Source organism: Corvus kubaryi, unplaced genomic scaffold (genome assembly GCF_017639235.1).
Source record: "Corvus kubaryi isolate FWS band 111438036 unplaced genomic scaffold, C.kubaryi_AGA036_p1.0 split3-73, whole genome shotgun sequence".
In the NCBI taxonomy this organism is placed as follows: Eukaryota; Metazoa; Chordata; class Aves; order Passeriformes; family Corvidae; genus Corvus; species Corvus kubaryi.
The window spans coordinates 38746604-38760007 of NW_024582091.1; the positions used below are offsets into that span (position 1 = coordinate 38746604).

The 13404-nt window shown below is 39.2% G+C and overlaps 1 protein-coding gene across 18 annotated transcripts in view; it reads right to left on the minus strand.

The window, feature by feature from the left end:
* The window catches only part of SYNE1 (spectrin repeat containing nuclear envelope protein 1), a 294381-nt gene that overhangs the window by 86219 nt on the left and 194758 nt on the right, over window positions 1–13404 (minus strand). For 16 of the 18 annotated variants that reach the window (XM_042016475.1, XM_042016490.1, XM_042016480.1 and 13 more), the window contains 5 exons: window positions 10818–11012; window positions 9651–9791; window positions 5064–5231; window positions 4143–4304; window positions 2686–2880 (listed from right to left, as the gene is read on the minus strand). In XM_042016475.1, coding sequence (XP_041872409.1) covers window positions 2686–2880; window positions 4143–4304; window positions 5064–5231; window positions 9651–9791; window positions 10818–11012 — 861 coding nt within the window. The remainder of the gene's footprint in view (window positions 1–2685; window positions 2881–4142; window positions 4305–5063; window positions 5232–9650; window positions 9792–10817; window positions 11013–13404) is intronic. The other 2 variants (XM_042016476.1, XM_042016483.1) reach the window with 2 other exon arrangements.

Sequence of the window (13404 nt, forward strand, 5' to 3'; positions counted from 1 at the left end):
AACAGCTGCAGCCAGGGGGTGGTGATCAGTGCACAAAGTCTAGTGAGTGGCCAGTAATGAGCCTCAACAAGCTTGCTGATGACACAAAATGGATTGAGTGGCTCATAAGGTAAGAGGGTTATTCTGCCATCTAGATGGACCCTGAAAGGCTGTAAAAATGAGCTGACAGGAAGAAGGGAAAGTGTGAAGCTCTGTACCTGCACGGGAGCGACCCCATGCATCAGTACAGGCTGGAGGTTAAGCGGATGGGAAGCAGTTTGGCAGAAAAGAACCTGGGGGTCCTTTTGAACATGACCCAACAATGTGGAAGAGAAGGCCAGTGGCGTCTGAGGCTGCTTTAGGACTGTTCTCACCAGGATGAGGGAGGTGATCCTGCCCCTTTAGTTAACACTGGTGAGTCCACACCTGGAGTACTATGTCTAGTTCTGGGCTCCCCAGTACAAGAGAGATACTGAATTCTGGAGAGAGTAGAGGGGATTTTTGGATTAAGAAAATGAATGGGATGGTCAGAGGATACTTAGTTGCATCAGATAATGTGAAACCTAAGCATGGTGCAAATATTAAGGAACAAAGGGAGAAGACTGTATTGGATCTGGCTGCAATGGAGTTAACTTCGTTGCAGTCTGTACAGTGCTTTGCTGCTGTGGTTAAATCTGTGCTGATAACACAGCAATGTTATGGCTACTGCTGAACACAGCATAAAGGCTTTCTTTCTGTCTGCCCCTCACAATGGCCAGTAGGCTGTGAGTGGGCAAAAGGCTGGGAGATGAAATAGCCAGGACAGCGAATCCGAACTGACCAAAGGGATATTCCATACCAGATGAGATCATGCCCAGCAATAAAAGCCCAGGGAAAGGGAGGCAGGGAGGGAGGGGCATTCGTGGTTATGGTGTTTGTCTTCCCAAGAAACACATGCTGAACTTTCCAGGAAAGTAGCTAAACATCTGCCTGCTAATTGGGTAGTAGTGAATGAGTTCCTCATTCCTTGCTTGCATGCACAGCTTTTCCTTACCCTGTTTAAGCTGTCATTATCTTGATCCATGAGTCTTTTTGTCTGCCTTCTATTTTCAACCCATTGCACAGGAGAGAGTAGTGAGGGTGGGTGTTTGGCAGGGTCAACCTACAACACTTTGTAAGGGAATTCAGACTCAAATGAGCAGGGCAACTTCCTCACACAGGAAGTGTTTGCACAGCTTTTCTGAATGCTCAGTTTCAGCAGAAAAATTAAAAATTGCTGTTAGAATAATTTAAAGAGTAGTTTTTAGATGTCTCAAATAACCCAGACCTGAACAGTTCTCAAATGCTAGTTACTTCAATTAGGTCTCCAGAAAGAACAATACTAGCAGTTCACACCTTCAACAGCAGAATATTTTCATTACCTGTTCTATCTTTATTTCTACATTTACTTCCCTGGGATGTTCTAGAAGATTTTATCTGTGAAATCAGAGCTATGAAGTACACAGGTTAAATGACTGAATATTGTGTACATATCATATAGATTTCCCAGCCAGGATTCTTAGGGAATACTTGTGGTATTGTATTGAAGTAACTGTCAGAATCCTAATCACAGTTACGAGTAATACATTTGACTCATTATTATCTTGAAATTATTAGTTATCATCTCCTAAGTACTACCAAGATGTTTGTTAGATCCTGTATGGGATAACTATAAACAGCTAGATCACCTATTCTACTTCCAACTCCTCATTATTAATTAAAGCTATTTTTCTTCTGAGAAGGAAAAACTTAGTGCAATTTTGTTACTTTAAGACTTAACAAAGATATTTTCTAATGACCTGTTCACTATCCCAGGTGACTGGACAGAACTAAAGCAGCTGAAGCACCCTGAGACTCTGCTGTAATCCAGTGTCTTGGTTGAACCCCATCTGGCAACTAAGCACCACACCTTAGGTCCACACAGCCAATTCTCACTCTGCTTCTCTGAATCAATTGTTGCTGGAACATATGAAGGCAGGAGTTGCTGTGTTTGTGAATTCACTACTGCAGTTCTTAGCAGTACAGCAATAAGCTGTCCTGAAGTGTTCAAAGCAGTCAAACTGTAACCAGCTTTAGCATGACTGCACATTCTCACCTGTACAATATACACAGCAACATTCCTATTTGAAAAGGGCTTTAAAAAATCCCCTTAGCATTAAAAGATTCTTGGTAAAGTTGGTAGGCAAAGAAATAAAGGGGTGCATCTTCCATGAAAAAAAGTTTGCATGCAAATCACTGGGAAGATGAGTGTAGACAGCAATGCAAAGATTTGGAAGAGGAGTTATTTCTTGTTTTAAGCTTTCTCTCTTCTCTTGTCTCCCAGCCTAGAGGTGACTCCTCAAAAGTTTACTGTAGGCAATATGACTTCTAACATCTGCACTTCATTACTTCATTTATATATACATACACACACACGCATATATATATACACAGCACATATATATATATACATATATATATATAGCACTTATGGAGATATATATATCCATACAGCTAAATATCGCCAAAAGGAACTTGGAAGATATATGTGTGCTCCAAGTTCTTTCTGGCTACTTAGCATTAAGATGAGGAGCTCACTAAAAAAAGATTGGTAATTTATTACTGAAAGGAATTGTGAGACATAAGCAGAACTGAAAAATACTTTTTTTTTATGGCGACTAAGAATATTGGTGATATTTTTTCTTGTACCTCTAATAGCTGTCGTTTTCCTGATGCCTTCATTCGAATTGTGGCCATTCGTTCTGCCAAGACTGTGAGGGTGGACTGCAATGCCATCTGATCAGCACCTTCTGCATCCAGTGGTTCTGAAATAAGCTCCTGGCCTAATGATGTCTGAAGCTCACTGATTTCTTCTTGCAACATTAAAATCTCATCCATCAAAGCCTATTTAGGAATGAGAGCAGAGAATGCATTTGCTTCGTTTACCAGTGAGAAGAAAGTATTTCAGGAGGCACTGACTAAATATAAAATTCAAGGCAACTATCCTGGGGGAGGCACGAGGAACACAGAGTAGTGCAGAGTATCACTGCTGGTATGGTAGAGACAGTATTCCAAAGGACTGAGTCCTGCTTTTAGAGGATTAAGACAGGATCATGTATCTGGTTACTTAAATATGGATTTAATTACATATCTTGAATTTCCAACATACCACAAGGAATTATTTTGGAAATTGGAAATTTATTCTTCCAATAAATTATCTGCAGGGCATTCTAGTACTCATGGTAAAGATAATGAACAAGTAAGTGTGTGTTTGTGAGAGAAAAATAGGTGCATGTGTTAGCTTCCAGCCTAAAATTTTCTAACTGGACAAAGAACATCCAGCTACAGACGTAAATAATCAGAGATTTACTCCATGGTGGAAAGTAAGTTCCTACTTTCGTACACCATGAATCAGTTTTCAAGATACCTACAAAAGGATGGCACGCTACCAATACCTTTGAGGCGATACTTTACTTTCATATCTGACAGAATATATGCACTGGATGCATAAGACATCACACAATGCTACAAAAGCCAAATTTCATTCTTTTCAAGTCATGGAGTTTCTGCTGAAATGAGAACTGGCCCTGTCAGATAGATTAAAGCTATCACATAGAAGGCTTAGGTGATTAAAACTTAGACAGATGTCAGATGGGTTATATAATAAAGAATACTCTTATTATTCAGAGCACTATTCCTTGAGACTTCCCTTGTGAGGGAATTTTTGTGTGCTTTTGGTTTGTTTTGTTTAACAAGGTGAAAAATTCATTTTGATTAATATACAATGCATCAGTATTGGTTACGATCTTAGTATCTGGCAACATTATAAATACTCTTCAGCAATGATGCTGAAGAATAGTGTGTATAGCTGTCACTGGAAACAATCTTGGACAAAAGCTTTTGCTGAAAATTTCAATTAGACAAACTCTTACTATCTATACTACTTCTTTCAAAAAGGCTCCTTATTAAAAGAATCCCCAACACACCACCTTTAGAACAGCAGGAAGCCCAGAAAGGCAAGACATACAGTTAACAGAGAAGGTTCATGCAACAAATGTGTATTTTTGAGGTATCCAGCCATGAAGAACGTTACCGTCTAAAAAACAGAACAGAAGATATGCAGGCAATGTGTACTCTCCCCCTACTCTTCACATGGAAGATTTTACCTGATGCTCAGCCATCTGGCTCTCTGGGCTTTTGGCTGGTTCCAAGCTCTCATTTAGTTTGATTTCAGTGGTCTCCATCTTTGTGGATATAGACTGGAGTGTGTCCTGATACTTCTGTTGACGCTCAAGAGCTTCATAGAGTGTGCGCTGCTTTTCACTGATCTGAAGAAGAATGGAAAGTGTAAATTCTGACCTCTCACACAGGATTTGCTATTTAGTCGGCTTCTTACATCCCAAAGCTTAAGAGACTAAAGCAAAAAAACTTTCAACAATTTTTCAAGAGTATAAATTATAAAGAAAAACATCCCTATTAAAAGTATTTATTTACTTAAATTCCACCAAATTCTAGGTTCTGTTGCTGGAAAAAATGGAAATAAAGCAGGGAAAACCTATGCACATTCCCATGCATTCTTTTAGATTTCATGCACTCAAACATGGATGTACACTATTTGCTAGACACATAGTTCTTAATAGCCCATAACAGCTACTGTGCCTCTGAAAGGAATTAAAATTTATAGCATCTGATCAAATCCCTGACCATTTTCATACATCACTGAATGATTATGCTGCAAAACTATACAGAAATGTGTTAATTCATTATTTGGAGAAACTGGATTCTTGGGCCTTTTTTGCCAACTCATCCAGCATGATTTGGTATCCTTATTAGATTAAGGAATATAGTCTGTCAATAGCCAGTATTTCTGAAGACAACTATCAGCTTTAATGACTCTTGTTTTTCTTAATGGAAGTCCATCTTGCACAGGCTTTCACACAATGAACAAAAATAATATATCACAACTAACAATTCAAGTAACCATCTGAAAACCAAAAACTGCAGAGACTATTAGCTGAAAACAGTTATTTGAATTTTATTCCTTACAAGCTAGCCAATAATTTTGAATCCTCCAGATGAAAACTTACCACATTTTTCAGTGTTTCCCAAGAACGCTGCAAATCATCCAATTTGGCACTAGCAGATGATTCTAAGCCTGGTTCGTAAAACTCTTGGGTGGCTGAGGTGCTGGGTTGAATTTTAGCAGCTTCTGTCTGCAACTGTTCAGCAGATAAGGCTTGGTAATAAGCAATGTCCTACAAGCACGAAGTACATTATTGCACTTTCAACTGCACATTATTGCATATTATCCTCACAATACTGTCCCACTGCATACGTCCATTAAAATAAAGCCCACAAAGCCAAAACCACCAGGAAACCTCTGAATGACACAGTAAATCAATATTTAATAGTAGCAGACTGAACATGTTTTGGACCTTCACTATGATGAGTATTTTGGACACTTTTTTTTCATGTTCATATTAGCTAGGAGGTGCAGAAGGCAACTGTGGACATTCATGGAAAGGCTGGGAGGGGAAGTGCTACAAATGGGAGTGTTGTTCCAGCATCATCAGAACTACCCATGGGGGAAAACCCATCACAAAAGATAGTGGGTTACGGCACCGTAGGTGGCAAATACCACCCTAATGAACACTATCACAGAAAGAGCAGCAGAAGAACCTGAAAGGAATATGCTGGAGGACTGGTAAATGAGGCAAGAAAGAGTATGAAGCATCAGCTTATTGTAAGCTTTCAAAAAAACAAGGAGCCTCAACTAACTTATTAAAGATATTGAGAAAAGGGGCCAAAAGTGCTAAGGAAATGGGCAAACATTCAAACCACCAATGAAAATTCAGAGTGGAATTATTTCTCACCAGAACTTCTATACTTAGTGTATGGAGATTTCTTCAACTGTTGCAGATGACAACTGAAAACATCTACAGAAAATGTAGAATTAAGGAAACAAGTACAGTATCTATACTTAGGTCAGAAAAGCAGACTTGATGACAAGGATTATTTAAAACTGAAACCATGTATGACAGTTAGCAACACATTATTTGGGAGGTGAAAAATGCTGCCTTCAAGGGAGGGTGCACAGCAGACAGAAAAAGGCTCTTTTCAGGGGTGCCCAGTGACAGGAACAGAGGCAATGGGCACAAAATGAAGCACAGGAGATTCTCTCTGAATATCAGGGAACACTTTTTTACTGTTAGGGTGACTGAGCACTGGGACAGGTTGCCCGGGGAAGTTGCAGGGTCTCCATCCTTGCAGACACCCAAAATCAACCTGAACATAGTCCTGGACAACCTGCTGTACATGGTCCAGCCTGAGGAAGGGTGTTGGGTCAGATGATCTCTGGAGGTCCCTTCAACTTCAGCCATTTAGTGATTCTGTACAGATGTATAAAAGTTAGGTACTAAACAAGACTAATTCTGAGGTACTGGATCTCAGAGTACAATAAGGATCCTAATCTGGAGCAGAATGCAAATGTGTTATCTAATACCATGTGTGAACAAAACCAGACAGGCTCTGGAAGAGCACAGAAACCAGATCACTCCCATCAAACAGTCCAAAAGTGTCAGATGAGGTACTTCTTCAAAGACAATAATTGGGAAACTTGAAAAATTTAATGATGAAAGTGTTATGATGTCCAGGAGCCCACATAGAATAGGTAACAGCTTAGCACAGCATTCAGTACTGCAATTTCAGAATTTTTCACTCTGACCACAAGTGATCTTTCCAAGTAATGGTGAGAAGTTGCACCAGTGGGAGCAACTTCTCATTTTGCCTTGCCTGAAGCTACTCTCCACCCTTTGCTAGTCCTCTCTCAAGGTCAATGCTTCTGTGACCTCTTAAAGTGGTTTTCAGAATAAAGGGTTTGCTTTCACAGAGAAGGAAAAGCAGTCCCTTTCCCCTCTTTTCAACTGCTTTCGCGAGTATACAACATGACAGCTTCTCTTTGGCAGAACTTTCACCTGATGATAGCAGGAATCCAGATGTTCATGCAAGTAAAAGATTTTTGTTGCCCCTATAAAGGCCCTACTATCTCATGGCTGTTTTTATGAAAAGTAGCCAATGAACAGTAGTCAAGTTTTGTTGTTAAATGTAGGGGCAAAAGAATGTGTTTAGATTTCGTAAGATATGTAAGGAGGGCTGACAGCACCTTACATGAATATTCATTAGGGAAAGAGAAAGAATCCTTAAGTAAGCTGTGTACAAGGAGATAGAAAAGCATTTAACAGTGACCCAGTGCATAAGACTTGGATCACAGGATCAGCTGTGGCCTACAGGGCATTGTGCCAACACTTCAGCTTTTCCAGTTCAACTGCTCTGCATTGTATATCAGGAAGACACTTTTAAAAAGTGTGTCAAATTTTAATCAAGTACATCTTTGGGTAAGTGCAAGAAGATATAGCCCCAAAGGATTCTCATTCAGTATTGTGGTACAGATGAAGTGTCTAATTTGGCTAAACATCAAAATGAACTGCATTTCAGTACTGTTAACTACCGCCAATATTTTATATACTATGAAATTTCTCAGTGTTTCCAATGTTAACACCTTTATAGTTTCCCCCTCCCCTGTTTTTAGAGGAGGTTCTGAAAAAGAACAGGCATATTTTAAACTTATAATAGTGCTAGAATTGTCACTTCCTTGTATTTCTGCTCTTGTTTTAATCTATTTCAATACATAACCCCATTACTTCACTAACAAGCAGCTGGCACTTATTTTGTATTTTCATTACTTTTTAGAAATATAAAAACAGTATGTAGACACCTGAATTCAGACTACCTATGTTTCACCATTAAGAGATGATCATAAACTGACGAAAGACTACAGATAGTTATTCGGGACTCAGGATTCAGGAATTAAAAAGCAGTCTGAACACCCTCCCCAGCTGCCTCTTCAGAAGAGTTTTATATCTTTTTCCAAAGACTAAGTTCATGTTATTCTTCACTTTCTAGAGTTCCTGTTCACATTTTCTTCTGGTAGTTTGCAGGTGGTCTTCCTGTGAGAAATTAGTTCTTAACTCTGGCTACTTTTAAAAACAAAGTATTTACAAATGATTTTGCTGATTTGTTGTAAAAATACAAAATGTTTATAACTTACATTTGAGCTCCTAGTTCACTAATGTCTAGGATATTTTTTTTAACCGTCTTTCCTGAAGTCTCCCTGGGCATTCATCATGACCAGCACTGGCAGTTTCATAGCTTCTTTAATCTCATGTGAATGTGAACCTAAGAATTTTGTAAGTAAACCACTGCATTTTGGAATGTTCTTCCGCTTGTTGTTTAATACATGCAGTTCATTTCAACATTAACCACACTGAAGAAAACTTCTGCTCTAAGTTTTTAAGATTACTGTAACAGCATCAACTTTATGTCTCCCAAAAATCTTCCGCTAAATGAAAGACATGATCTTTTTGTTCAATTTTGCACTAGTAAACCACTTATTCTAAAACTCGTATTTTGGTGTCAGTTCATGGTGCAACAGCATCTTCACTGTGCTTTCTTTATTGTCTGAGTGACTGGAGCTGTTTGACTTGTTTTACATTTTCAGAGAAAGTAATGACCTGACATTGGCTTTGTTGATTAGGAAGCAAGCTGCTTTTGGTCCTTTAATTCCTTCACTAATTAATGGTGTCATAGGACACCATACTTTTTTTGTACACCATTGATGATTTTGTCACCACTCTTACTATCTTACATTAGTATTCTTTCTTAGATCTTATATTTAGCAACTTCTATAGCACCATATGCGCTTCTGAAATTAGCAGAAGAAATCAATGAGCATCTTGCTCAAACTTGTCTAATTCTACTCAGCAATGCAACACAACACATTCTAACCTTCAAGTCTGCAGGGGTCAACTTTGGAAGCAGTCACAAATGCAAAACCAACCAATCAGCTACAAAGTCCAGAATGTGGTGAATTCAGTAAAGTGATGATAGCTTCTAAGGCTCATTTCTAAGTTTCTAAAGCATAACATTTTATGTGTGACTTTATGGGCATGATACTCAATGCGCTGGCTCAATGTTTACATTTTAATCAATACTGATACACACTTGCTCCTATTAGAAGTGCAAGAGCCCTCAGTTTTGATTTAAAATCTAATGTTGGTTATTTCACTGATCTACCTCATTGGCACTTAAAACAGACTGCCATGAAAATGAACAATGTTGGAATGAAGAGTACATGAAAAAAACCCACATGAAAGTTAATAACTGAAATGGTATTAAGTGGAAGATATCAGGCTGTGACTTCAGTGCCACAGTGGCAATGGTACAGTAAGATAGATGGATACGGGCATAATGCAATGTTTCATTGTGGGGAGTACAAAAAGGCTTTTTTTCTCAGGATGCAAGATTCCATTGAGTACTACTGAGAAAATAAAAATTAGGTTATAAGTAGAAAACACTGGTGACGTTGCAATTGTCACTTAAAATTTATTCTTAAAAATCATGAATAGCTTAACACCAGTTTTATACAATTTCAACTCAGAAGTCAGTATCTGTATCCATTTTGAACCAGAACCTGAAGGTTCTGTTTGGTAAGAGGTGAAGCCTCAGTTCCTTGGAGCTATAGCTAAATATTATCTCAGAGGATTAAATAAACCACCTGTGGAATGGAACCATGTACATCTGAGATAAAAGCTGAATGAATGCCAAGAGAGAGGTACCTGGTTAACAGAAGCATCTGTATTAGCCACAGGTGAGGGAGAGCGACAGGCAGGTGGAGAAGAAATCTCACTGTTGGTTCCCTCCTCCCCAGACTCCTCAGTGACAGGGGAGAGCAGCGTGTGACAGCGACCAGCAGTCATCTGCCACAGGAAAAGCAACCCCAGAGCACAGGAAGAACATCAGTTACCTCAGCTGAGGCTTGACTTAGACTGAGATCAAAACAACACATGGCCAGAATTACCATGATATTAATTAGTCATGCTTCATGCTCCTACATTTACCAGTTTAGAAATCTGTTGAATAAATACTCTCATTTACTTGTCATACTTCAGTATAAAAACGCTCTCCTGTACCCTAACGGATTTTAAAAGACAATGTAGAGCAAGCAACTCAGTAATAACAAATTCAGGTTTGCCTAAATGTCTTCTAATACAATCACTGCTGCATACAGAAATACTGTGGAGAGCTACAAAATACTGCACCATTTGTCTCAGTATCCAGGTCTGGTTAGAACAACAAGGAACAGACTTGAAATATACAATACACACAACCCACTATTCAAACATAACCTTCTTCCTTCCCCAGTGTTGTTATAGAGGGATAAATCCTGAAGTCTGACACTCAGACAAAAATCCCAGTAGCATCAGCAGAATGTTTGTAATGAAACAAACAAAAGCAAAGTAAGTCAAACATTAGGCCTGTGGCAGTAATTAGCTTTCATTTCCAACACACTCATCTGAGAATACAGCAGCATACTGTCAATTATCACACCAACATTTTAATGTGTGAAAAGTCTACACACTGCAACATCTAATGAAATAATATTTATTCTGGTTTTATTCCTGCAACTCATCAATTTCTTAGCATTTGTTCTTGAATGCTGATAGCTGCAAAAAAAAAAAAAAAGCACAGTATTTACATATTACTGAACACAACTTTCACGTATTTGTCTATTAAAGAACTTCATCCTTTATCAACAAGTCTTCAAAATGCATATAAAGCAAAATACAGTAAAGGGAAACTACAACTTGTTTGGTTTGCTACACTACAGCCATTTCAAAAGCTAAAGTAGATGTGAGCTGTCACAATTTGTTACACAGAGGTGCTGTCATGATGCAAGAGGAAGCAGCTCAGATAATGAGTACAGTGACCAATGGATTGCTTACCATCACCACCGAGGGATGAGTGGGGTGTGCTGGGAGGAGGTCGGAATCCAGTTCGTCCATTCCCTCGGACAGCCCCTCCACTTCTGTCACTGTCAGCAGCATGGTGGCATGTTTTGCTTTCATTGTCAGCATCTTGCACTTGGAATTCAAAGAAGCAATTTGCTCCTGGTATCCTTTGATCTTCTGAGCCAGCTCCTGAGGAAACATTTTTTTTCCCCTAATGCTGATGCAGCCGGGAAAGGCCACAGGACCGGCGGCATTTCAGCTTCCGCGGCGAACTGAAGCTGCCCCTCCAAGCGCAGCCAATACCATGGTAGCGCTGCCGCTCTGCTGACGAGCAGGATGTCGCCAGCGCAGGGACCCAGCCGGGCGCGTCCGGCCGCGCTGCGAAACCGCAGAGCGGCAGCTCCGGAGCGGCGGCTGCCAAAGGCTCCGCGGGCGCGGCTCCGCAGAGCGCAGCGAGGGAGGGACGGAGGGACGCCTCACGTTCGCCTCCTGCCTGAACCTCAGCCCATGCCTGTAAGCTTCACGCTGCAGCAAAGGGGAGCATCTCTCCCTCTTCCCGTCCTATTCTCCCCCCGCTCCCGCCCCCTATCTACTTCCATTTATGTGAGGAAGATGAAGCTCCCCTGCATAGTGCATGCCAGGGAAATGAGGTCATGTAGTAGCCACAACTGCAAAAAATGCCCCATTCAACTCTCACCAGAAAGAATGAATTGTCTAAACAATAACTCACAGGGTCTAACAGGCTCAAATGTGATAGGAACAATCAGTCACATAATAAGATTAAATGCAGACTGGATTGCTTTTTGTCACTGTTTGGATAAGATGTATTTTAATCTTGTTTTGGTTTTGTGTAAATCTACTGAGTTGGAAGTTGAGCTGCACAGGACTAACCTTTCTTTGGAAAGAGATGGGGAATCTGGCTTAAAGCAGAGTGTATTTTAAAATATTGGGGGTTTTATGCTTAGGAAATGGTCTATTTATGTGGCCAAACACCTTAAATTTTTTTAGACAAGAAAGATGAAAAAGAGTAGCCTTATGACTATTCATGTCTTCTCTCCTTCCCTACACTGTTACCCCATTCAGTGTCCAGTTTCAAAGCTTTCAATTAATATAACTTCAAATAAAAAATGGTGGAAGTGTTTCATGTTTCTGCTGAAGCTACTGCTCCTGTCTCCCTAGATGCTCAGTGGCAAGTTTGAGTTTTGATCTAGAAACTGAAAACATTTGTATAAGCTTGCCTACTAAATTGGTGATTATTTGTTCAAGTATATATTTCTGCTTCATTTTTATATCTGCTTTTACTTCTTCAAAACCCACAAGTTTTCAAGGAAAAATAGCAACAGGAATTGCCAGATCTAGTAGGCATAATAATATATTATTACAATATCTTTTCAAAAGTAAATAAGACTGCTGCTTCAGGCTGATAAATTAAAAGTTTTTTTAGCTGTATGAAATTTTCAGTAAGAAAATTCTTCAAAATTACCGTGCAGAACACTCATTGCAAGAAATACCAAGTTAGGAATTGAAACAGCTCCAAGACTGAGGATGACACTTCACTACTTGAGTTTCAATGGCACCTTGTCACCATCTGTCATGTCAGCAACAAAAGGACCTCTCTTGGTGCTCCAAAGCTTTCCTTGGAGACTAAGAAAAGTCTTGATTATAAAACATCAAGCAGAATAGTCAAAAACCAAGCTGGAATCAAATCAAGCCACAAATTTAGTGTCTATCAGCTCGAACAGTTATTTGCTCTTTGGCAAATACCAGTCATTCACTAATGCTCAATGAATGACATATCTGAACCTCAGTAGAAAATTACTGTCATTCAGTATACTCACTTTATTCCATCACATTACTGAAGTGCAATGACATTTGTGGTATTAATGTCCAATGCACTAAGTATCTAAAATACCTCTTTTAACTGAAAACAAGGAAGAGTAAGCAAAAAATGTGATTGCAAAAGAAAACTAAAAATAATAAAGCATCTTATAAAAGCAATGTCCCATGAGGTACTGTATTATCCATTAAAATAATTAACAAGTATGGAGATACTTGCCCATATTCTTACTGAAACGCTAAAGAAACATGGGTCAGTAGACATGTACTTGCATACAAGCATATTAATACAAGCTTCCTAAAAATCAAGACGTAACTTCCTTCTACTTTCTTCCTTCCTCTTATTTTAATTCTAAATATAGCTACCGCAAATGTCCCTTCAAGTTTTTACATACAGACTTAAACAGGGAATGTGGTAACTGATACTTTCTTAAATTAGTAACACACATAACAAACATCTTGACAGACTTGACTTTTGAAGTAGTCTAGTAATATACAGTTCAGAATATCCACTTCATGTTATGCTATTTCACAGGTATTTAGCAGAGAAAACATGAGCCAAAAATATGCTTATCTCAGTCTTTCAAAACCCCTTACACCTAAATGTGGAAAGCTTGCAAGTATGAAGTCTGTCCATTCTGCCTGATGCCAACATGGGCATTAGCATAAAGCATAAAGCTGCTATCTTCCTGCAGATGTTTAGGACCACTCCTAGCTACTAAACTTGCTCAAATGCACATGAAGC